Source organism: Tachypleus tridentatus, chromosome 12, assembly GCF_004210375.1.
Source record: "Tachypleus tridentatus isolate NWPU-2018 chromosome 12, ASM421037v1, whole genome shotgun sequence".
In the NCBI taxonomy this organism is placed as follows: Eukaryota; Metazoa; Arthropoda; class Merostomata; order Xiphosura; family Limulidae; genus Tachypleus; species Tachypleus tridentatus.
Genome location: NC_134836.1, coordinates 99,258,688 through 99,283,926, shown reverse-complemented (window position 1 = coordinate 99,283,926; position 25,239 = coordinate 99,258,688). Strand labels below are relative to the sequence as shown.

The window sequence follows — 25,239 nt, the reverse complement described above, 5'->3', positions numbered from 1 at the left end:
TGATTTAACTCGTGAACAGAGGTTTCATTTTATGTATAAACCATTTTTCTTATGTTTGACATTCATATAACATGATAACAAAAAGGCAGTCTGAAGGTTAATATGTATATTAATATGTATATATATATATATATCCCCTTTTTCTGCTTGCATTTGGCAGTATCTCTCTGCATGTACATATTGTATGGATGGTACTACAGCATTTGTACATATTAACATTTCACGTAATTCGTATTCATTGAGTCAGTTGTAAAAATAATGAAAGAAACCATAATTACTACAGAAAATTTATGTTGTAACATTTTCTAGAATAATTATTTGTTAATATAGTTTTAAAATAATAAAGGAAACCATAATTGAATAGAATAAAATGTTTATATATTAGGCTAGTTAGGAGGATTTTAGAATATAAAGAGCCACTCCAAATTTAACACTAAAAGATGTTAATTTGTTTCCTTACTTTGTTTTTTTCTTCTACATTGTAAGATCAGTATATGTTTTCCCAAAACAGGTCAATCTCTCTCTTGATGCTAATCACACTATATGTTTGCAAAAGTGAACATATGAAATCTTTGCCTTTACCTTTTATGACTTCCATATTGAAACCTGCCAGTCACCTTAGATGATTGTGCTGGAAACTTAGCAATAGAAGATGGTGAAAGCTTGTTTCTTATTGGCATAACTATTTATCACAAACTCTATCATCATGTATTCTGAAGAAACTACTTTTGTCATCTTATACTCTTAAAATTTATTTTTCAGCATATGTGTATATGACTCTATACATATATACAATATAAAAAATAATATGCATTACAAATTGATATATGTAATTATTAAAAGCACAGCAGTGAATAATAATGTGTATATGTAAAGAACAAACAACTTTGTCCTCCTTCTTAAGAGTTCAATATCTGTAGTTCTTCTGAAAACATTATTAGTATTCAGTGATTTTTACAGTCCATCAGCAGCAGATATCCTCTGTGGTTGTTCATAATTAGGCCTAATTTTAAAATGTTTATCAACATTAGTAAACTTTCATCTTTTGTGGCTTATACAGAGTTCACCAAACAAGAGGTACAAGAGCCAACCACAGTTGAAGAAATATCTGATAATAAATTTCCAGGTGTTGAGCTGAAAGAAGAGCCCAAACTTGACCAAGGTAAGGTTGAAAGATCTAAACATTTTCAGCTGAGGTAAATATTTTAGTTATTGATTGTATAAGAAAGTGATATTTGTGTATAAAATTAAGTGTAATATACAATGTTCAGTGAGTATATATTTAAATTAACAGTTCCCACAAGGAAGGATAAAATATAAACTCAACTTGTCCTAATGGAAAATTGATTCAAGTTCTATGTACTGCCTGAGGTAGCTTGATTCAAACTATTTTTTATGTACTGCCTGAGGTAGCTTGATTCAAACTATTTTTTATGTACTGCCTGAGGTAGCTTGATTCAAACTATTTTTTATGTATGTACTCTGCCTGAGGTAGCTTGATTCAAACTATTTTTTATGTACTGCCTGAGGTATCTTGATTCAAACTATTTTTTATGTACTGCCTGAGGTATCTTGATTCAAACTATTTTTTATGTACTGCCTGAGGTATCTTGATTCAAACTATTTTTTATGTACTGCCTGAGGTATCTTGATTCAAACTATTTTTTATGTATGTACTGATTCAAACTGTACTGTAGCTTGATTCAAACTATTTTTTTGTACTGTACTGCCTGAGGTCTGAGGTATCTTGATTCAAACTATTTTTTATGTACTGCCTGAGGTAGCTTGATTCAAACTATTTTTATGTACTGCCTGAGGTATCTTGATTCAAACTATTTTTATGTACTACCTGAGGTAGCGTGATTCAAACTATTTTTTATCCTCATTGGCATGTAAAATAAAGCATTCTCATATTTTCAAACAAGTATTAGGTCAAATAAGTTCAGTGTCAATGAGTCTTATGAGCCACCTGTGATTAAATGGTAGTGATCAACTTTCCCTTTTTTTGAACATAATACTAAAGAGTTTTAATATCAGAATATATCATTTAAAGAAATTTACTTGACATATCTGTATCATCTGCTGTAATCATTTATATACTTAATTCATTGCAAATGTACCTATGTTGATTCCAATCACCTTTTTCTTGCTTTTGCTTGGAAACCAAAATGAAATGTGTGCAAATATTTATTTAAAATTGTATGTCATCATATATGCATATGCAAGAACAAAAGAACTAGGTTTTGTTTAACATTGCATTGTTTTTATTAATACAAACAAATTTTGTAAAAAGTTAAAAAAAATATTTTTAATTATCTTTTTTTTTATACATACATTTGCATATACAGTGGAACCCCTCTGAGCAGCCACCCCTCAGATTCGGTCACAGTCCCTTTTTTGTTTACATAATTCCTAATTATGTACAGTGGAACCCCTTTAATCAGGTCAATTTGTCTTAGTCCCAAAGGTGGTTGTTTTAGAGGGGTTCCACTTTAAACCAAACCTTTAAAGATGAATCTAACCTAGGATTACATTTTTACATAATTAGTGTTGACTGAACCAAAAGAGATTACCACAGAAGTAAAACAAGATGGTAGTGAAACTACCCAAACTGAAACAAAGGAAGTTCTAGATGATGGCACCATCAGGCACACTGTTAACACAGTTACCAAGATTACGGTTGTTCATGGTGAGTCTTTTTAAAGAATGACCTGTTTGTATTGTATATTTTCAGTTTGTATTTTAACTAAATTGGTAGTTATCAGTTATGTAGAATATATGGTTTTCCATTACCTTAAAGAGCTGGAATATTTCTATGGTCATGTATTTTTGATTAAAGCAGGCCTTATGGTCTTCGAAAAATGTTGGTGTAGGACTAGGGGATTATGACAGTGTTAAGTAAACAGCGTTTTTAATGTTTAGTTGGGTCTTTATTTTACACACTAACAGAGCTTGGACAGTTCAAGAATTATTTTATTAGTTGATGATTTATGAGTTATAAACTTAGTGCAAGTGAATTTGTTTATTCAGTTAAAAAATGTATATTTTGTTATTTTTAATTGATATTTGTTCATCATTAGAAACATTATTCAGTTTACTTAGCCTAGATTGAAATGTAAATAATCTACATTGCTAGATTTTAGTTTTATTTGAAAAAAAATCATTCTACACTCTTTTCTTGGCTGAACTTTAAATACTTTACTTCATTCTAGTTTTGATTTGATTACAATTGTTTTATTATTCTTTAATCTTTCCTGTGTAGAAATATAGAACTCAAATCACCAGATTTACCTCTTAAATATTAAAAAAATTTTGGTTCAGTGTGCTATGATACAATCCATAATCTTGTGAACTTGGGTTCTGAATCTTCTTGTCGCAATGCAGATAATATGTCAACTTACCCAGAGTTCTCAGCTTACCACATAGCATTACATGTATATAATCTGTGTTTTTATCACCATAAGCCTGATTTTCTAGTTCATAGATGTATTGTTAACTTTGATCATATGAACTCTGAAGTCACTATCAGTTCACTCTTCAAATGTTTCTACCAGTATCAGAAATATTACAATGTTGTTTGGAGACTATAAATTGTCTGCCTCTAGTATGCATGAGCATCCTTTGGCCATATTGTCTGCACTTATTGACATTATATTTAGACTGTTGATTCCATAGTACCTGTGATGGTTTCACATCTGTGTGAATTCTCAATTATAGAACTTATACTCTTTTCTCATAATGATAAGAAAATAAATCTACAAGAATGTATATGAATATATGTGTCTTCTCAAGGTTCTTTCATGTTACATGTACCTTTATATTTCAACAAATTTCATCCACTATGGTCGTTCTTCATGAGAGAAAGATGTTTTCTTAAAGTTGACAGAGGATGCCATCTAGTGATTGATGATGCCTTTCACACCTTTGTGAGCATGTCTTTGCATAGTTTTCAAGATATTCAAGATGAAATGCCCATTCACCACATGATGTCTCATAATTCTAACTGAGTTTGGAAATGCCTTACATTTTTATTTTCCTACCTTATTTAATAGTTACATTGCACTGTCTGAGAGTTGTTGAGCACATCCTTAGATTTACTTAGATTTTTTTTTATTGTGCTTGAGTACCCACTTGAGGACCACGTTCAGTCATTAAGTAATTACTTGTATAATACAGGAAAATGTACTGAGTTCTGATCTTTCATACCTATTTGTACTTCCACATTTGTCCACATGTAGGAATAAGCATGGCTCCACAAGTATTTTCAATTATGAACCCACACCATATATTTTTTAAAGTAAAGCTTGACAATAGCTGGCTCTTTTCTTTAAGACAAACAAACATAAAAGACTTATTTATAACCCTCTCTCCATAGATCTGTCATTTCATGTGACCATCAAAATTGTGACACTTTACATTCTAGAAATCTGAATTTACTAAGTTTTTCTTCTTTAAATTTGGCAAGCTTTTAGAAAATTTATTCCTGAATTTTAAAAACATGAGTGTGAGGTGATTTTTCATGCTAAGAATAAAAATATTTTTTTCTTCTCATAGTTTTAATATTTCATTTGCATAGCCTCTAGAACCTCCATAGTAAATATAAAAAATTCTTTAAGGTAGTGGTTTGTATTGTATCTGTTATTTTCTCTATCCTAATACTAAATGTAACTGAACCATCAGTGGTATGAAATTTTTGAAAATTATGAAGTAAAATTAACCTATATTTTCCTCCTCCTTACAATACCTAATTTGTTGCCACATTTTAAGTTGATGTTATACACAATTTAACTGTTTACCTTTTCAAAAATAATTTATTCTTTATTTTATGATTTTATTGCCTAGTTGTTTATACTTACTTTAGGAGCAATATTTTAAAGTCAGAAAACACTAAAATATTCCCATACTTTCAACTGCTGTGTCTGTGAAGTCAGTCACTTCTCATCTAGTGAGCTAAGCCCTGATAAAATTTTCTTTCAAATTTTTACAAAGTGACAAAAATGGTGTACATTTAAAATATAAATAATAAATAATTTACTAAAATAGAGTTATATACTTTAACTGTCTTTCTAACTTAGCTATAAAAGTAGGTTAAGCAAATTGTTTAAAGCTTTGAGTTTCAACTTTGCCTACCAACACGTTACATGGTAGATACCTCTAGTCTTTCAGCCATTGATGCCATTTACAAAAGTACCATTGTAGTCTTGTAATTGAAACTAAGTTCTTTCTATTTTTTTATAAGCATGTACAGGAGGTAGACAAAAGAAAAAGTAATCTTTCTTGTAAATATTGTTAATTTGTTGTATCTGTTATTAGATAATAGAAAAATATTTAAAACTACATGTTTTTAATATGCACTTTGTGAGATCTGTTTAAATATGGTATCAAATCCTAAGTTTAACACTGGATTTCTTAAACACCTGAACTTTTCATGATTTTGGTTACGTTATTTCATAAAAAGTGTTGTACACCTGATCATAGTTCTTTGGTCTTCTTATTACAGTTAGCTTACAGAATCATCGGCAAGTTTATCTGCAATAACTGAATGTAAAAATGAAGCTCAAAATAATACAAACCAGGTTCAGAAGTTAACATTTATTGACATTCTCTTGGACTTCATTACTGTTTCACATTTACATGTCATGCTTTCAGTGCATCTGTGCAAATGTTCAGAGTCCATGAGTGCCATTCTTCTTTAAGTACTTTAAAACATTCTTCTTTCTTGTTTAGCTTGCAATACTTCTTTAATTGGTTTGACTCAGCTTATAAATTTTCAATGAGGTTGATATTAGGAGATTGGCCTGGCCATTCCATAACATCAATTTTCTTATTTCTAAAATATCTTTTAAAAACTTCACATTTGCAGAAAAACTTGTTTGATCATTTTCTAGGCTAATTGGAACACGAATATCTAAGAAACTGCACCAGACGTACAACACTTTTGTGACAAAATGTAACTAAAGTCATAAAAAATTCGGGTATTTACAAAAGCCAGCATTAAGATTAGGATTTGCAATCATGTATGAATGTATCTCGTCAAGTGCATCCTAAAAACACATAGTTTCATATATCTTTCTGTTATTTAATACAAGATATAACAAATCAACAACATTTTCATGGAGGGCCACTTTTTTTTCCTACCCCTCTGTATCAAATAAGATAACATAGTTTTCAAAACTGTCTTGAAAATTAAGGTTAGATAAGCAGAGCTTCTGTAATGGGTTTGAAAATTTTTGTTAACTCACTAAAACAAGGATCTAGGATGTTGTACATGTGCATTGGGCTTTGGAATTATTTATAGAATATGTATACATAACTTAGTGTCAGTGTATTACTGTTTTAATGGGCTTTGGAATTATTTATAGAATATGTCTACATAACTTAGTGTCAGTGTATTACTGTTTAAGTTTTACAAGCTGTAAGAAGACAATTCAAGTGCAGACATATCAGCAAATACAAGGAAGTGAACATTGAGAATTTATTTTGATAGTTCTTAATGAAGTTAAGATAACAAAACTTCAATGATGTAAAAAATTTGAATTGTAAACTCCAATCTGGTGATAATTTTAATGAGTTACTCTGTAAAACTTATAAAAACATTGTGGCATGTTCAGGCCTGTATATAAAAGGTTAATCCAGTTTCTGATGCTACTTTCATGTTTGGAGCAAAATGGATAAAATTTTCATGTGTAAAGTGTCTTGTTTTCATACGTAAAGGACACAAAGAAGCAAAATGTTGATGCTGTGTCATCACAATGAATGGACTTAGATTTTGAATATGTTGTTTTCTTGTCAATCAGAGACAGCTACTTTATTCTCCAGGTGTTATAATACATTCCAAACAATTTTGTGTGTGCTGCATTTTAGTTTATCTTGAAAACAAGTTTCTTCTTTGTTCTCTGTAAAGATTATTATTGGTACAGTATCATACTAGCTTCATAAAACATTTTAGAACAGGCTGCTTGACTTAATGGCTTTAACATGATTAAGATTTCACATAATAATTCCATGATAATAGCTCTAGAGTAACTGTAAAGTGCCTTTGCAACATCCCATCTAATAAGGGCTCCTAGAAGCTACTTCAAGCTTCATATTTAAAATATATCTAAAGTAACAAGGTACCTTGCCAAGAAAAATGCTCTTTTTTTCTGTGTTTAACTGTGGACCTTTCTTTTATGATATTGGTCCACTTCTCTTGTTTTTCCCATGAATGCAGCCAGTTGAACCCTACTTTACTTCTGGCTTTTCCTTTGTTTTTTATCTTTTTTTTTGAGCCCAATTTTTAGTTAACCAGTAGTCCTTGTGATACACTGGTTCCCCTCTGTATCTAAATGTTTATGTTTGATCAGTATATCAAACTTTAGGATTCTTATTGCTGCTGTATCTGAAACTGAAAATCTGATAAAAGAACCCTTACTAATTAAAATATTCTATCTCTCTCCCAACGAAACAAAATCTACATATGATTTATAATTGTTCTGATATGATTTTTATTATTTATATTTAGCTGTGTATATTTGTTACTATAATTTAATTTGTATCTTTAAATTAGTGATGGTGGAATGCTTATAAGTCATTTTAACAGTAATTTCTGTTTGTTCGTATTTTGTAAGTGTTCTTATATTTCTGTGATATGTATTTGTGTCTGTATGTGTATATGTGTGTGTGCATAATAAAAATTTCTGAAAACTAAGTTCAGTTTTTTTAAAGGATCAAAAATCTATATTTTTGATACCAACCTACATGTACTTGTAGTCAGAGTATTCACCATTTATAAGCATAATCAAAATTAACTGTTTAGTTAATGATACAAACTAAAGTGTATTAAGTGTTTAGTTAATGATACAAACTAAAGTGTACACATGTATATATTTCTTTGGTACATTTTATGGTGGTGTTTTTTATGTGTTGTATGTTTTACACACAATGTAGACATCTATGTTTACATAGTCAAAGACTATTAGATTTACTTGTGGATATACTGATATGTAGAACATTAACATCATGTGTTTACTCTTAAAGACTTAGATCAGCTACCTCCAGAAGTGAGTGCTAAGATAGCAGATTCAAAACAGTGTCCTTCAACTGAGGACGGTACTCATCTTGTCTTTACAAGTTTGCCCAATGACAAACAACCAGAAACAACTACCATTTCTACTGATATCACTTTAGGGCCAGAGTTTGAAGAGAAAAAACCTAAAGTAGACTCACACACTGAAGAGAAAGGTAGGTAGTCTTTAGCATTTTTAGTTTCTTAGAGTCTTTGAGTGGGACAGTAGCAAGTCTTCAGATTTATAAGACTAAATCAGTGGTTTGTTTCTTTCAGTGGATGGACACAGCAGTGACTCAAGGTAGCTTTGCTGTAATGAACATACAAACACACATAGTTTCTTCACAGAATTTGAAATTAAACACAACTTTAGTTTGATAATTACCATTTGACTCTTTTGTTATGTTTTACTTGCTATCCTGCTTCCATCTTCTAGTGAATTCAGAGAACTGCATATTGTTTTAAGCTTATCTTACAAGATTCTACTATAGATCATTATAAATGCCTCTTGTAGCTCATCCTCTGTAATATGTGTGCATCTGTTGAATGTGGACAGTTTTATACTTGTAAAACATTCCTTTATATTTGAAGGTTTGATTTTTATGGATTTTTTCTAACATTATAAGCAATAGCTTATTTAATACGAAATGTTTATAAACTTTCAGAATTGATATTGTAATAATTCTGAAAATAAAATCCAGGGTAATTCAGAAAAGTAAAAGGATTTTAACTTTATCATCACGTGAATTTCTTATCCACTGTTTTTCTTTTTAATTCATGTAGGTGGTCCCAAAATTATATATACATTAACATTTTAGATCATTGACATAAATTGGTTTTTAATTATACTGAATTAAATTTGCATCTGTGAATGATATTGATAGAGTGGACAGAAACAGACGAATCAGGAACAGTTCGACATGTTATTCAGAAAAAAACACAGAGCACTTTTGTAATTAAAGATGAAATGGAACCTGAAGTGCAAGGTAAGTAACACTGTTGAGTAACACTGTTTTATCTATTGATGACAGATTTGCTTTCTTTAAAACATACTTACACATGTTTTTAATCAAATTTTATTTGTTATTTTTACATAACTTGTATTACTTTTTATTATCGTTAATCATAATTTGTTTAATTTTTGCTAAAGGCTTAGAAGACACAATTTTAGAAATTCTTTTCTGTAGAAATTTTTTTTTAATTTCAGGCAAATGATTAAAAAAAAAGATTATTTTGTATTTGTTGATTCAAACTTTGATATAATTCCGAAAATTATAATATTATGTAAATTTCATAATATAATATATATACTATCCCAAGTTCTTTCTTTTTGCACAGTTTACTGTTAATTGGCTGATTTCTTTATTTTTAAATGAAATTTTAATACTCTGTTTTGATAATATTTTATTAATTTTCTCATTATGTTTTCCTTCATGATGTTTTGTGTTGTGAATAATTTTTTTTTATAATATTGAATTACTAGAGTAACTATTCTGCATGTAGTTAAGAGTTTTAGAAATCATAAATGCTTCAAAATTATTTATAATGTATTCAACTTCTAGAACAATGAAAAACAAATATAAAATATACTTTTATTTACATCTGAAAACTAAATAATCCTTTTGCTTTTAGGCTATATGGTGTGATTTTAATGTTGCATTTGAAAATGTCTTGAGTTTTTAAAAAAATCATTCATTATAAGTAATAACACCTTAGATTGTTACTGTAGAATACAGTTGTTAACCGTAAGACTTACCAATGTAGTAGTAGTAGTGAAGTTTGTTCAAATATTTATTTGTTGGTTATAATTCATGTCTTTGGTTTATAACAGAGAGGTATAAAATAGGTAATGCAAGATGGTTAACATAAAGTACAGGTCGTAAGTCTAAATGTGACAACAATAAAATAAGACAAATTTTAAGAACCTTCTAACTTGAGAAAACTTGTAATTACAGTGAAATAAATTATCCACTTTGTAAATTGTATGACCTAATTGCACATTATTTAATGTGGATCAGTGAGCTTGGTCCATTTATTTTTCATACCAGTTTAAAACCTCTAACAAACCTGTTTCTTGTAATTGTGTTGTTGCAATGAATTAGTATTTAAGTATCAACATCATTTGAGAATTAGCAAGTTTCAGGTTGGCTATAACTGAGAAAATCTGTGCAGAATAAATGTCTCATAGATAAGCAGTAAATGTACAGATTTGTGTTGCTAAAATCTTGAGTTTGAGCCTGGTAGAGGACAGAGTGCAGAAAGAATATTTTGTATCTTTATGCTAAAAAATGAAACCTTAGAGGAATAATGCTGAGAACTTTTAAGTGTTTTTAAAGGTAATGTTGAAATAACATTAAGAGCAATTTTCTACAACTAAGATTTTAAAGTCTAATTTAAGAAATAACCACTTGGGAAGATAACATTGGTTATTTTCATTTAGCAAGAGATTACTTGAATTATAAAAGTAGTACTACTTGATGTGGATGGATTTAGAATCAGTAATTGAAAATAGTGATGGTTAGAAGAGAGTTGGCTGTATGAAAAATGTCAGCCACAAAGATGAATTCTTTATCTCTAAGAATGATCAAAATTAGAAACTATTTCAGAGTATCACAAAACTCAAAAAAATGAGTGTATGTAATGAAAACAAAAACTGAGTTTTCTGAAAGTTTAAATAAAGCGTTATTGCAAATACAAGGTCAAAAGAAATTTAACTGCTAGTGTAAGTGTAATATTGTAGTTTTTGTTTTACTACAATTACTTTCTTGGTTTTACTTGACTGTCTAGATATGATACTTTTCTTGGAAAGATCTATTTCTGCTTGATACACAACATTTGAAAATATCACAGAAAAGTGTTTTGAAAATAATTTGTAGCTGAATCTTGTCATGAGGTTATGAACAAGCAGTCTTTGATCTTCATCATTTATGTTCAAGATTTATCAGAAGATGAAACAGAAAGGATATAATGTAGTTTTCTGACAACAACATATCTGAGAAGTGGTTCTTAGCTGCTTCTTTATGATGAAAATGAATAAAGGATTATGAAAGATTTAATTTTTGTGAAGTTAAACATACCTAATTACATGTGTTGTGGCCAAGTTTAAATTGTTACCTTCTTAGTTCATTGTATGATGGGTGATGCTTGTAACTTTCACTTCAAAAATTTTTTTGAAAAAACTATATTACGAAACAATACTGGACCCATGTACTCCTAATAATTTGTAAGGTATCTGCTAAGATGTTGCCAATTCTTGGAGCAAAAAGTAACAAAAAAAGTGAGGAACTGCTCTTTTAGAATATATAACTCTCAGATAAAATAAATATTATTTTTGATGAAATTATTGACAAGCAGATCAGTTTCAAAAATTGGTAATTTCTGGGAGATACCATAAGGAATGAGTGAAATATGAATAAACAAAAACTAAGCCTAAATTTTAAAATATCAGAAAGAGGAAAAGATTAAAAAGCTGGTTATTAAACAAAAGTTGAAATACTTGAGGCTGTATCTCCACTGAAAAAGTAAAATTTCAGATGAAAATGAGATATCTAAATTAGAAATCTTGTTATTGAAAGAAAAGTCAAAATTAACAAAGAAATAAGATCTATAACGGTATAACTTAATAGGTATGGAGCATCTTAATAATTGAGGAAACTGTTATCGGAGATAAACATTTAATTTCTGTTATGACTAAAAAAGAAAAAAAATCTTTGTAACATGAAAGTAAAATGTGTATATATATTAAAAAGTTAGATAAAGAGAGATCTTTGCAAGGAAGTAACATAACTGTGTGAGAAAAAATTTTTGAAGTTTCAAAAATGGAGCATTTTCTCTTCTGTTTGTATAAATTTATTACTGAACTAGTGTTTCTTTTTTGTTATTTTCTTCAAATTGAATTCTTGTTAAATTTGCAAGTTGCTTTTGAAGAAATATTTAACTATAAGTACTATTTAAAACTATTATTGTGTTTTGTTTTTTCTTCCAAAGATGTCTCTTTGTTCTCATTTTTTACTTTGTTGCTCCCATCATCCCCCCTCTCTTGCATCTGCTTCACTTAAAACACAATGCTGTTTTTAGTTCTTTAAACCAACAATTTTTATTTTCTAATGGACATTCACACAAACTAAGAGCAGTGGCCAGTTCTCCTGAGTCACAGAGTGTAATACGAAAGATGGGAGTAGCATTGCAAAGAATGTTTAGAAAATGAATCACATTACTTATTAGGCTGTGATGCTGTATACGAGATAGGTCAGAGTGAAAATGAAGAACTAGAGAAGAAAAATGAACAAGAAGAAGAGAAAAATGAACAGCTTTCTTCAGAGAAGAATGAGGGGACTACAACACAATCAGAGGACTCCCCAGTTGAGATTATGGAGGAAAGCGATATTTACCCAGACAGTGAAATTCAACTGAAGCCACTTGTAATTACTCCAGAAACACAGCGTAGATACATACGAATTCCTACCAAACATAAAAAACAGTACGAACCAGCTATAGACATCACAGGGAAAGAGTGGCAAGCAGATGAGACGTTTTCTGCCCCACCAATAATCACAGATCCTGAAGAAGAAAAACTCTCTGTTGATACTTCAAATGTTCATCGCTCACAATCAACCCCAGATTTTGTAATTCTGACTGAAACTGAAGGTACAAGTATTTAAAGTTGGGTTGGAGTATGAATATGTTAGTCCAGACTATTTTTAACACTAATGCATCAGAAAACTAACATTCAGGTATAGAAGAGAATCTCTTTATATGAGGACACTTCCTTCTATATTTATATTATTGATGTCATACTTAGCAAAATAAAAAATGACACTGAAAAAAAACAGATTAAAATTTGCATGATAAATTAGCATGTTTCGTTACTTGAAGAAAATTTTGCTGTAAATAAATAATGCTTAAGTGATGCGAGTGCCTTTTAGATTATTTAATAAATAAATAAATTTGAATCATTTATTTATGAATATCTTAGTACCTTGATTAAATATTTTAAATATGTTTCTTGGAAAAACTACGAAATAAATGATCAGTCTTATGTTAATATGCTTACTTACGTAAGCTAAAATGAAATACTTGATTAAAAACATAATCATAGGTTTAATAGAATTTTCGCTTAATGACTTTTTGTTTTATAAGCCTCATAAATTAATTTTTAACTTTAATTAATTTTTTGTTATGATAAACAGAATTTATTTATACAAAGAAAACACTTTTGAAATATTTTGGTATTTTCCCGTGATCACCTTCCTTTCCTTGTGTTGAACATAATTACAGTTTTAAAGTAGATGAAATTGGATGAAATCTATGAAAGTTTTTAACTTGAAAATTTTAAATATCAGTGTAAAAATATACAGTAAATAACCAAAAGCAGGCTTTTGCTTATATTCAGCAGGCTTAATCTAATAAAGGTGTTATCATTATCACTGCCAGAATGTCTTTACTAAACTTTAATACAGAACTATATTTTAAAACTGAACCCAAGCCCTTTCATGAACACAGGTGGTTACCACTCTTACACCTTTAATACAGAACTATATTTTAAAACTGAACCCAAGCCCTTTCATGAACACAGGTGGTTACCACTCTTACACCTTTAATACAGAACTATATTTTAAAACTGAACCCAAGTTTCATGAACACAGGTCTTACCACTCTTACACTTTAATACAGAACTATATTTTAAAACTGAACCCAAGCCCCATGAACCAGGTGGTTACCACTCTTACACCTTTAATACAGAACTATATTTTAAAACTGAACCCAAGCCCTTTCATGAACACAGGTGGTTACCACTCTTACACCTTTAATACAGAACTACATTTTAAAACTGAACCCAAGCCCTTTCATGAACACAGGTGGTTACCACTCTTACACCTTTAATACAGAACTATATTTTAAAACTGAACCCAAGCCCTTTCATGAACACAGGTGGTTACCACTCTTACACCTTTAATACAGAACTATATTTTAAAACTGAACCCAAGCCCTTTCATGAACACAGGTGGTTACCACTCTTACACCTTTAATACAGAACTATATTTTAAAACTAAACCCAAGCTCTTTCATGAACACAGGTGGTTACCACTCTTACACCTTTAATACAGAACTATATTTTAAAACTAAACCCAAGCTCTTTCATGAACACAGGTGGTTACCACTCTTACACCTTTAATACAGAACTATATTTTAAAACTAAACCCAAGCTCTTTCATGAACACAGGTGGTTACCACTCTTACACCTTTAGTACAGAACTATATTTTAAAACTGAACCCAAGCTCTTTCATGAACACAGGTGGTTACCACTCTTACACCTTTAATACAGAACTATATTTTAAAACTAAACCCAAGCTCTTTCATGAACACAGGTGGTTACCACTCTTACACCTTTAATACAGAACTATATTTTAAAACTGAACCCAAGCCCTTTCATGAACACAGGTGGTTACCACTACACCTTTAATACAGAACTATATTTTAAAACTGAACCCAAGCCCTTTCATGAACACAGGTGGTTACCACTTTACACCTTTAATACAGAACTATATTTTAAAACTGAACCCAAGCCCTTTCATGAACACAGGTGGTTACCACTCTTACACCTTTAATACAGAACTATATTTTAAAACTGAACCCAAGCCCTTTCATGAACACAGGTGGTTACCACTCTTACACCTTTAATACAGAACTATATTTTAAAACTGAACCCAAGCCCTTTCATGAACACAGGTGGTTACCACTCTTACACCAATCCAATTTTTTATCATAACAACCATAATCCATGTAGATAGGAGTAACTAAACATTGTTTTTTGTACCAAAAATATAAGTGTGTGTGGGAGCGTGTCTCTTGAAGATGTGACGCATGTTACCAGAGATGAAGAATGTACTTTTTAGTATCTATTTTTGCCTGAAAGAAAAAAAAATCCATATTCAAATGTCTGCAACTGAAATGTATTTGTCATCATCCTAATATATACTTAAAAGTATGAATAACTGAATACATTGATACATATGAAAGTGAAATCTCAGACAACCATGGTCATAATATTGTTTTATGAAGTTAAGAATTATACTTCAACAAAATTATCCAAAAATCTTCTTCAAATAAGAAACAAAGTCATATGAAAATTTTCAACTACCTGAAACAGGTTGAACATGTTGTATTAATCATTTTAGATGTTAAAGCACACTTTTTGGAGGACTTGTTATTCATTTAAAATCTATAAAATGACAAGAAGAGGTGCTGGTCCTTATAAAATATATTTTCAATCAGTATAGTCTTAAAATTCCCAACATGTGAATTAATCACAGGTAATAAGAAAATTGTATCAACCAGTAAATACATTCAAATGTTTTAGAAGAATCCATTTATTCATCTGTAAGGAGAGAAAAGTGCTCAGTTATATTATTGTCTCCTTAAGGATTACTGAAATTGGTTTGTGGATGACTTGACAACTAAAATTAACTTTTAGAAATATATTGTAGAAAAAAAATCAGTGTCAACATATTTCAATCTAATTGTGAATGAAAACTGAGGTTCATGGAGTTAAAAACAATTTTGCTAGTAAAGTAAGAAGTGACTCAATGAAATGAAGTCCTTGCAAAAAAACACCATTTAGTTTTGTGGATCATAACATATATGAAGTTCTGGTACAAAAAGATACAGAGAACATTATTGAATAATAAATTAAAGCAAAGTTTTGAAGAAAATAAAATGATAATAAAGCAAGTAAAATAAGAAAGTTTAGAAAAAGTTGAAATAAGTTGAAGAAGGATGGGCATAGGCATATCTGTGTTACATTAGCCAGAACATTCACCTACTTCTAGGCAAGAGCTTGTTGAAGATCATGAATTATTTGATTGATTTATATATATTAAAGTATTTGTGTTCACCAGACCTATGAGTCCTGATGCCATGAGTGACAAGTTTAGCCTTTATGCATTTGATGAAGTCTTGACTGTTTTACAGTGCAATTCCATCTGGGTAACTGGAAAGTATAAAAAGCCTTTCCAACAATAAATATTCATAGAGTAAGCTTCTAAGCCATTAGAAACAAAGTATCTGACAGCAATGAACTCTAAAAGCCATACCTATGACCAAATTTGATGAAATTTTCTCTTCCACAAGGTGAAGATTATGGCTGTAAGCAATTGTGCTGAAACTAGGCATATTTACTAATACTTGTAAATACTATCAAACAGTTTTTGAAGTCGACAAACTACAGTCACATCTTTAAACCAATGACTGTTTGCTCAAGAAATAAGCCAAAATAACTAGAATCAAAGCACTCTTATTTGACTTTATATTGTCTAATTGTCCAGTATACCTCCATCTGAATTTTATGCTTTTGGTTTGCTTAAACATTTTCTTGTAAGCTGAAATCCACGTACAGTAGAAGATTTATGGAAAGTTTGTTCAAATGTCTTGCTTGACAGTAATCTGTCAGTCCTTCATGGCAGCTTGTTACAATGGAAATTTCTCTGTTAGACAGTAGTGCATAATCATGGCTATTAAAGTTAATCATAACTGCTAGTGCAGAACGCAGCTCGAAGGTCAGTATGAGACATATAGTGTGGTGAACATTGCTTATACCCAAAGATAGTAAGAAGAAAATTTTTAAGGACAAGCCTAATAACAAAAGCTTTCAAGGCATGTAATCAAAATTGGATTAAAAAGTAACATATTCGTTTCAAAGAAATTTTTTATTTTGAATGAAAAAAATGAATCAAGCATCAGTTAGTAGTAAGCTGTGTTGGAAAAAAATTCCAAAATGAATTATAAAGAAAGAGAATAACATTGAATGTTCTGTAAAGTGTCAGTACCACAAATTTGTGTCGCCTCATAATAAAATCAGCCACAAGCTAAAATAAAGTAAGCAGTTTATTAGGTTTGTATTTCTATCATAAAATTTGAAATTAAAAGATAAATTTTTATTGGCAAAATTGATGACGAAGGAAATAAGAATATCAAAATGTCAGTGAGGAAGGAAAAAAACAATCATGAGGACATTAAAGAGGACACTTAACATCAGAGTCTCAGATTCATAAATCTTGTTGAAAGTCCTGATGCTAAAGAGTAGATTTAGAATTCCTCCACTATTAGACTCTAACCATGATACTAAATTTGAAGATTATAAAATAAAGAGAAATATATATGAACTATAAATTTCTCGTTTAGTCTAGAGTACACACAGTAAATTCCGGTGTCATCATTGAGTATGTTCATATCAAGACTTGTGTAGGCCAGGTCATGGTGGATCAGAACATACCTTTACTTATCAGGAGTCAAGGTGTCATCAATTTTGTGTATATTACTGACACATAGCTGAGATGAACTTGAACTGTAGATATTGTACAGTAATTTTGATCCAGTTCTCCTCTCCTTAAATGGGCAATCTTTTATGGATCATTCTTGAATGATGCAAACTTGGATTCAGCTGTAAAAAGAGTGCACATTTCCAGCTTTACTTGTTCCATTGTTTAGGATCTCATGCCCATTTCTTCTTCTCACCAGTTACACATCTAGTGAGACTATGTCATACTGTCTTACTTTATTTGAGGATATATTGACAAATATATTCAACCATCGTGTATATAAATATTCTGATATAATTAACATCACTTCTGGAGATCATAGTAAAATGTTATGCCACAATTTTTCACATTGAATAACTTTGACCTAACAAATTTTCTACTTCTTTGTTTGTCGTGAAATATTTCAGGTCTGAGAATCATGAATGGATTCAGCCAAACATGCTGATGATTTTTAAGTGTAAATTCATTTCAAGCAGTTAAATTGCAGTGTAAAATAAGTAATCACCATATACAAAAAGTGTTGCTCAGAACATTGGCAAGTTATCAAGTGACAAACTAATCCACACACTATCAGTATTGTAAATTTGAGAAGTTAATACATTAGCTACAACAATTGAGTACTTTCAGAGAACTTAGTGATTTTTCATAGTGAAAAATGTTCTTTTATTTCATGACTTACACAACAGAGATATGACACTACTGTGTATTGATGTTTAAAGTATAACTGAAAGAAAACATATTTTGATAATTATAGCTCATCTTTATCCTCATATCCCCTTTTTTGTCTTTCTTTCTGCCACTCTATTGACCTCCTAGCCTTTACATTCCATCCAAAGATGGAGAAGACAAAAGCAGCAGGTAAAGTGATGTAGAGCATAAGCTTCTTGAAAAGGGTTCTGATTTATACTCACAGTATATTCTGGTAATGTTCTAATAATATGTTTAGCTGGTCCATAACAGTACTTGACTATTCTGTGTGTTTTAATCTTGTGCGTACAGTGTTTTATTCTGTTACAAGAGGTCACAATTCCATAAAATTGTACAATATATAATATGAATGTTTAGCTGGTCCCTAACAGTACTTAACTATTCTGTGTGTTTTAATCTTGTGCGTACAGTGTTTTATTCTGTTACAAGAGGTCACAATTCCATGAAAATGTACAATATATAATATGAATGTTTAGCTGGTCCCTAACAGTACTTAACTATTCTGTGTGTTTTAATCTTGTGCGTACAGTGTTTTATTCTGTTACAAGAGGTCACAAATCCATGAAAGTCCATGAAAGTGTACAATATATAATATGAATGTTTAGCTGGTCCCTAACAGTACTTAACTATTCTGTTTCTTTAAATCTTGTACTTTCAGTGTTTCATTTTGTTACAGGAGCTCATTAATCCATGAAAGTATGATGTACAATATCAATGTTTAGCTGGTCCCTAACAGTTCATAACTATTCTGTGTATTTAAAGCTGTGCTTGCAGTGTTTCATTCTGTTAAAGGAACTTATTAATTCATGAGTGTAATATACTTATTTTTTTATGTAATTGCTAAAACAGCTGATGTTGCTGTATTTCATGTGGTTTGATTATCTATAGCCTATTTGAAATGCATGATTTTTTTTAAATTTTGTGTGTTAAGTATATCATCTACAACATATTTTAGCAGTGAGAAATGTGTGAAATAGTGCAGTCATGTAATAACGCATTGCTTAAATACATGTAACAAAACATATGACTTGTATGCTGTAATACTTTGACTGTTATAATAAAATATACCTAGTGTTTGTTTTCATTGTTATTTAATGGAACAATCATTTTGATGACCCTATTTTTTGATGCTATGTATTGTGACATTTAAAGAGAGCTACAGTGTATTAGTGATTTCTGATAAGCAATAAATTTTATATTGTAAAATGCACGTGTGTGTGTAGAACTACCATAGTTATTGAATTTACATTATTGTATTATAGTATAGGTATCAGTTTTATACGAATATGCAAACTTGTATATTTCTATTAACCATAATCTCAGAAATATAGTTCTTTTATTGTTTTCTTTAAGTTTTAACACATGTAACACTTATTGTCTATAAAACTGATGGATTATCAGACGTCTCATTTACATACCAATGAAATGAGCTGATGAATGATAATGCACATTCTGATCATATTGTGAATGTGCTGTTCAGTGCATTATTTTTGGTCCATTTTTCATTAATCAATTTTTTTTTACATTTCTGAAATATTAAAATGTACTTAGGGTAATGATAAATATTTTAAAATAACAGTATGGATGCTTGAGTAAATCTTAATAGTAATAGGAGTGTTTAAATATTTTACTGCTAAGGGTAAATCATCAAAGTATTTAAATACGATAATTGTAAGTACTAGCCACCTACTAAACTATAGAAACTTCTGAAGCAGTGATACTTATATTTCTATTTGCTCTAAAGTTAGGTTAATATACTCATGGTTTTCATCTTATAGAAAAAGATGGACAGTGTAGTGGCAAGATAGGGAACATAAGAATGGTGATGATTATTGGACTGGACAGAGTACCACAGGAACCAGGTCTGGCAATTTCTTTGTTAACAAATACATTTTCTAAAACATTCATAGTTGTTTGGATTATTTTGGGCTTTGAGTTTTAAAGGATGCTTGAACATTAATTTGAAAATTAGACAAATAATTATAATCATGGGAAACCTACTTTGTGTCATTTTTTCACATAGTTTACAGGCTTTTCTATGTGAATTATAACAGACCTTACTGGAATTAGTATTCTTTTTAGCACTTTATGTCACACCAATATCTGATTACTTCTTTAACCTATTTTATGATTTAGTTTGTGAAATGGTTTGTGTAATTAAAAGTGTTTAAATCTGTAATCAGCAAAATATGTGAAGTTACATTCATGTAGTATTCAACAAAATATTAGGTACAATATTCACCAAAGAAGAGCCTTATCTCATACTGCAGCAAGTTTTGTTTAATATGTTGGCATGTTTTGAACACATGCAGACACCTTCTGTAAAGTGTTGAATCTGTCAATGTGCTCTGAACTCATTATGCTTGCACCTTCTGTAAAATGTTACATCTGTCAATGTGCTCTGAACTCATTATGCTGGCACCTTCTGTAAAATATTGCATCTGTCAGTGTGCTCTGAACTCATTATGCTGTGCTCTGAACTCATTATGCACCTTCTGTAAAATGTGTCAATGTGTTCTAAACTCATTATGCTGGCACCTTCTGTAAAATATTGCTCTGAATGCAACTATGCTGGCAAATGTTACTTGCTCTGGCACCTTCTGTAAAATGTTACCTCTGTCAATGTGCTCTGAACGCATTATGCTGGCACCTTCTGTAAAGTGTTACATCTGTCAATGTGCTCTGAACTCATGAAAAATGTTACATTATGCTGCTGGCACCTTCTGTAAAGTGTTACATCTGTCTGTAAAATGTGCTCTGAACTCATTATGGCACCTTCTGTAAAATGTTACTCTGTCAATGTGTTCACCTTCTGTAAAGTGTTACATCTGTCAATGTGCTCTGAACTCATTATGCAGAAATTTTTGTAAAAAGTTATATTGGTTCTGTCAACAAACTCTGAACACTTTATCCAGACACCTTGTTGTAGTGTAAGTGGTTATAAATAATAATAATTTCCAAATACTGATTACTGAAGTTCATCTCATTGTTTGCTGTAACTTATGACTGACCTGTTTTATCTCTTCCCTGATACTTATTTAGTCAACCTACGGTTCTCTACCAATTTCAAGAACTATATGCATTATAAGAGATCTTTCTGAATGTAATTAACTGCAAAGTATACTCTCACACACAAACACTTTTAATAAAACTTGGTTAGAGTACACTGCTCAAAACCATTGTCACTCACAGTTTTCATGTCATAATTCTGTTTGAAGTCATACAATGTTGCTAGCAGTGTATAGCTATTGACGTAATCATTCACCTGTCATAATTCATTACAAATATTAAAATTATGATAAAGAAAATCCTGTTACTCTTTTGCTGGCTCTGTGTATATAATTGACAATTCATTTACTTGGAAAATGGCCAGTAATCATAAAGCATAAAACTTTGTCAATCTTATTCAGTTTTAAATATCTGCATACTAATGTTTTTCTATCTTTAAAATGATTAAACAGTCATTGAAACTCGTATTTGTTAGAAACTTCTAAATTAAAGTCATTAAATTGTTTATCAGATATCTTTTCATCAGTTTGGGACTGGTGGTTATCTAGTTGAAGGGAAGTGCTGACATTTTATGAGTGAAGAAACACATTGTAGGAACAGTAACAAAAAAAAAGTGTCTTTTCACCATTCATGATGTCTTTATTATGTACCAATTACTCTGTACTTTTGGAAATAAGTCTTTTTATGATATAAAATCTCATACCTCAATACTTTATTGTTCCTTGGTAGGCTCAGTGTGATACATTTCATAGTCAGTATTTAAATAGACCTGTACAAAATAACTTTTTTTCTTTGTAAAACATAACTTACAAAGGTTAAGTTAACCCAAGATACTAGTTTACCTTCTACCTTTTATTTTAGTTACAAATCAACTAATATTATACTTTTTTCTTTTCCTCTTTAGATCAGTGACCACACATACAGTCACCACAGTAGGAGCCGATGGTCAGGAACATACTGTCACTCAAGTGTCCACACATTATGGTGATGAACTGGATGAAAATCTAAAGGAAAGTTTACAGGAGATTAAAAAGCAGTTCACATCTGATGAAGCCAGTCATTAGGCATTCTGCATTTTAACCACATTGAGTAAAAGGTTGTTGTTTTTTAAGACTAACAATGCCGTGTTCTTTTGGTTAGCTATTCTTCCCCGTATTATATTAGTTTCTTGGGTGTTATTGTTAATGTTTCAGTCAATGAATTTCAAGTGCTTTTGGCTGAACTTAGATTATTTTTAAAACCTTTGAGGTGGTAGAGAAGAACTAATGCCTTTTTTTTCTAAAAACTCCAAATACTATGAAGAAATGTAGCGATTGCTATTTTGACATTCGAGCTTACTGTGCCATAAGAGTGTACATGTTGTTCGTTTAGCTAAGTGTAGAGTTTGCTTTACTGCCTTGCTTTGAAGAAATGTTGTAAAAACATTCAAATCACTAGTGTATGAGTTTTATTTGTCTTCTTTGTAAAAATGTTTTCGTTTGTTCACATTTGAAATAAATCTTTAAATTCTTTTTTTGTCAAAATTACCTGTAAACTTTATGAAATTAGTATATTTCCACCTTAAGTAAAACACACAGTATGAGTAATTTTTATCATAAAAATTATTATATGGTGAAAAGGAGACAAGGTTTTTTTGGGTGTTTTTTTTTAACTTCTATACATTTGTGTTAATCATATTACTTTACAATGGGAAAGTAAGCTAAACAAATTTAATATACAGATAGAATGTTTAACTTACCTAAAGAATATTGAAATTATTAACTATTTTTCTGATTGGATGTTTATTTTTTACAAAACTATTGTGCTTGTGTAAGAGATATTAATATTAGGTATTGTATTTTTTAATACTTTTTAAAAATATTGCGTTATACTGTACAAAATGTAATTCTGGTTATATCCACCAAAAGCCCTTTCAACTAGAACTTGAATAATTGTGACTTATTCAAAGGAATTAGATTTTTAATATAATTTCCTTTCCATTTTCATCTGTTGTCTTTGAAAACATGCACTAATTTATAATTCAGTCATAGTTTTCCATGGTATATATTTTTTTAATCAGGCGGCTTACTAGTACAGTGTTCTAAAAAATATATATGTAGAATTAATTTTTTTCTGTTGTTGCTGTTAAAAAAACAGTTGAATTCTCTCAATGTTCAAGGATTTAATTTTAAATTAATGAAAATGTGTTGTGAATTCATACTCTATAACTCTATTTTTTAGTTTCTAACGCAATAAAGCTTTCTTGTTTAGACAAGTGTTTACATCTGTGTAGTGAATACTTTCCTTAGCGTGATTGCTATTATTTTCTCTCTCAAACTTAAAACATAACGCATTACCCCTAATTAACACCTCCCTGGGCATTTGCAAAGTGCAGTGGGGGAATGCTAAGTATAGTATTTGTGCAGTTTTCGTATGTGATTTGTTGGTTTCTTGCTAATAACTGTATGTGTGTTTTTCTTTTTTTTTTATCAAGGTTAGGGTAATAATAGTGGATTATACGTTGGATTACTGTTGTTGTAACGCAAGGTAAACTCTAAAAATACCGTAGGGGGCGTTAATTAAAAGGCAGTAAAGGATAAGAAATTAATGAATAGAAAACATATTTTCTAATTTTATATTGAAGACAAATATGTATTATAAAAGTCTGAAACAGTGAAAATATGACCAAATAATACTTTTAATAATTCCATAATAAATAAAGGAAGTATGGTCTGAAAGAGTAAAACATACCAAATTTCTATGGTGAAAAAAATATTTAACATGTGTACACACCTATAAATTATTGTGGAATATATTTTGATAATTCTTCAATAACGGAAATGTTTGTTTAGGTTTGTTTAGAATTAAGCACAAAGCTACTCAATGGGCTATCTGTGCTCTGCCCACCACGGGTATCGAAACCCGGTTTTTAGTGTGTAAGTCCGCAGACATACCACTGTGCCACTGGGGGGCCGAAAGGATCTTCGAAGTTTAGCACCCCAGTGGCACGCTAGAAACCGGGTTTTGATACCAGTGGTGGGCAGAGCACAGACAGACCATTGTGTAACTTTGTGCTTAATTCCAAACAAACGAAACTATAATGTCTAAAACATGAAAAATTACATGTAGGTTTGTACCTTTTTAGTGTTTTGTTTTTTCCATCACGTACAAACTTTTAGGTTAAATCTCCATTATCTTTTGACCAATTAAAGATTTAATTACAGTTAGGGGCCAATAAGCTCAATCAAACTTTCGACTTTTTTTCTTTTTTACCACATCCAAGGTCACGTAGGTTAATTTTCTCTAATCCTGCCTAAAATTTTAATTTCAGGTTAGGCTAGTAGAAGTCATGATGAGTAATAATATCGAATCGGGTATACGCGCGCCCCTTGCTTGGTATTGCTAGCGCCAAACATATAGCTAACAAAAAGAAGTAAATATACCGTAGATTAATGTGTTCTAATCCTGTCTAAAAGTGCACGACTATTGAATATTCCCTCTCGTAGTTTGTCTATTAAATCGAAAACATTTTGATACAAACAAGAAATGCCTAACGGAAAACTGAAACTATCTTACGTAATCCGTATGGGTGATTATAAGAAAGCATGTCATTCTCGTAAACTTAAAACCAAGGAGATATTAGATGGGGTAGTGTGTGTGACAGAAAAATTGTTGAACGGTGCACAAAGCCGCATTGTGAGCCATCTCAACTCTGACCACCTCGAGGAATCGAATACCAGACTTTAGCGGTGATAAGTCTGTTTACCATTGTTCCATATAGGCCGTATATGAATTTTTACTATGACTATCTCTGTGTCCTTCACTTTGAAACATACAACAAGAGCAGAATTCGGGTCCTAATTCGTGTTTCTAATGCATGAATAGTGAGACGAATATTCTTCATGTATATATAATACACTTCTTAAACTATAAAAAATGTGTTTTAGAATTGAAGTTCTCTATGTATTTCAGTTTGACTGCTGGAGAAAGTTTGATCGTCGACTATTCATAATTATCAAGATTGTCGGAAGTTTACGTTGATAAAATATTAAACTGTAAAAAGAGAAAACATATTTATCTAATTAAATTATATTGATATAGTACACAAGGCACTTTCTCAACGCTTCACGCTACGTCTACAGACTTCCCATTGTAAAATCCAGGGCTCGGTTCCTCGA

The 25,239-nt window shown here is 30.5% G+C and overlaps 1 protein-coding gene across 24 annotated transcripts in view; it reads left to right on the top strand.

Annotated features, from left to right (window-relative positions):
- The window catches only part of LOC143234139 (uncharacterized), a 221,370-nt gene extending 198,027 nt beyond the window's left edge, over positions 1-23,343 (top strand). For 12 of the 24 annotated variants that reach the window (XM_076471254.1, XM_076471253.1, XM_076471247.1 and 9 more), the window contains 8 exons: positions 1,061-1,162; positions 2,549-2,689; positions 8,020-8,223; positions 8,932-9,033; positions 12,272-12,694; positions 18,182-18,223; positions 19,852-19,935; positions 21,987-23,343. In XM_076471254.1, coding sequence (XP_076327369.1) covers positions 1,061-1,162; positions 2,549-2,689; positions 8,020-8,223; positions 8,932-9,033; positions 12,272-12,694; positions 18,182-18,223; positions 19,852-19,935; positions 21,987-21,994 — 1,106 coding nt within the window. In that variant the 3' untranslated portion in view covers positions 21,995-23,343. Of the gene's footprint in view, positions 1-1,060; positions 1,163-2,548; positions 2,690-8,019; positions 8,224-8,931; positions 9,034-10,834; positions 12,695-18,119; positions 18,224-19,851; positions 19,936-21,986 lie in introns of those variants that run through there. The other 12 variants (XM_076471259.1, XM_076471260.1, XM_076471261.1 and 9 more) reach the window with 7 other exon arrangements.
- The last annotated feature ends 1,896 nt before the right edge of the window (positions 23,344-25,239 follow it).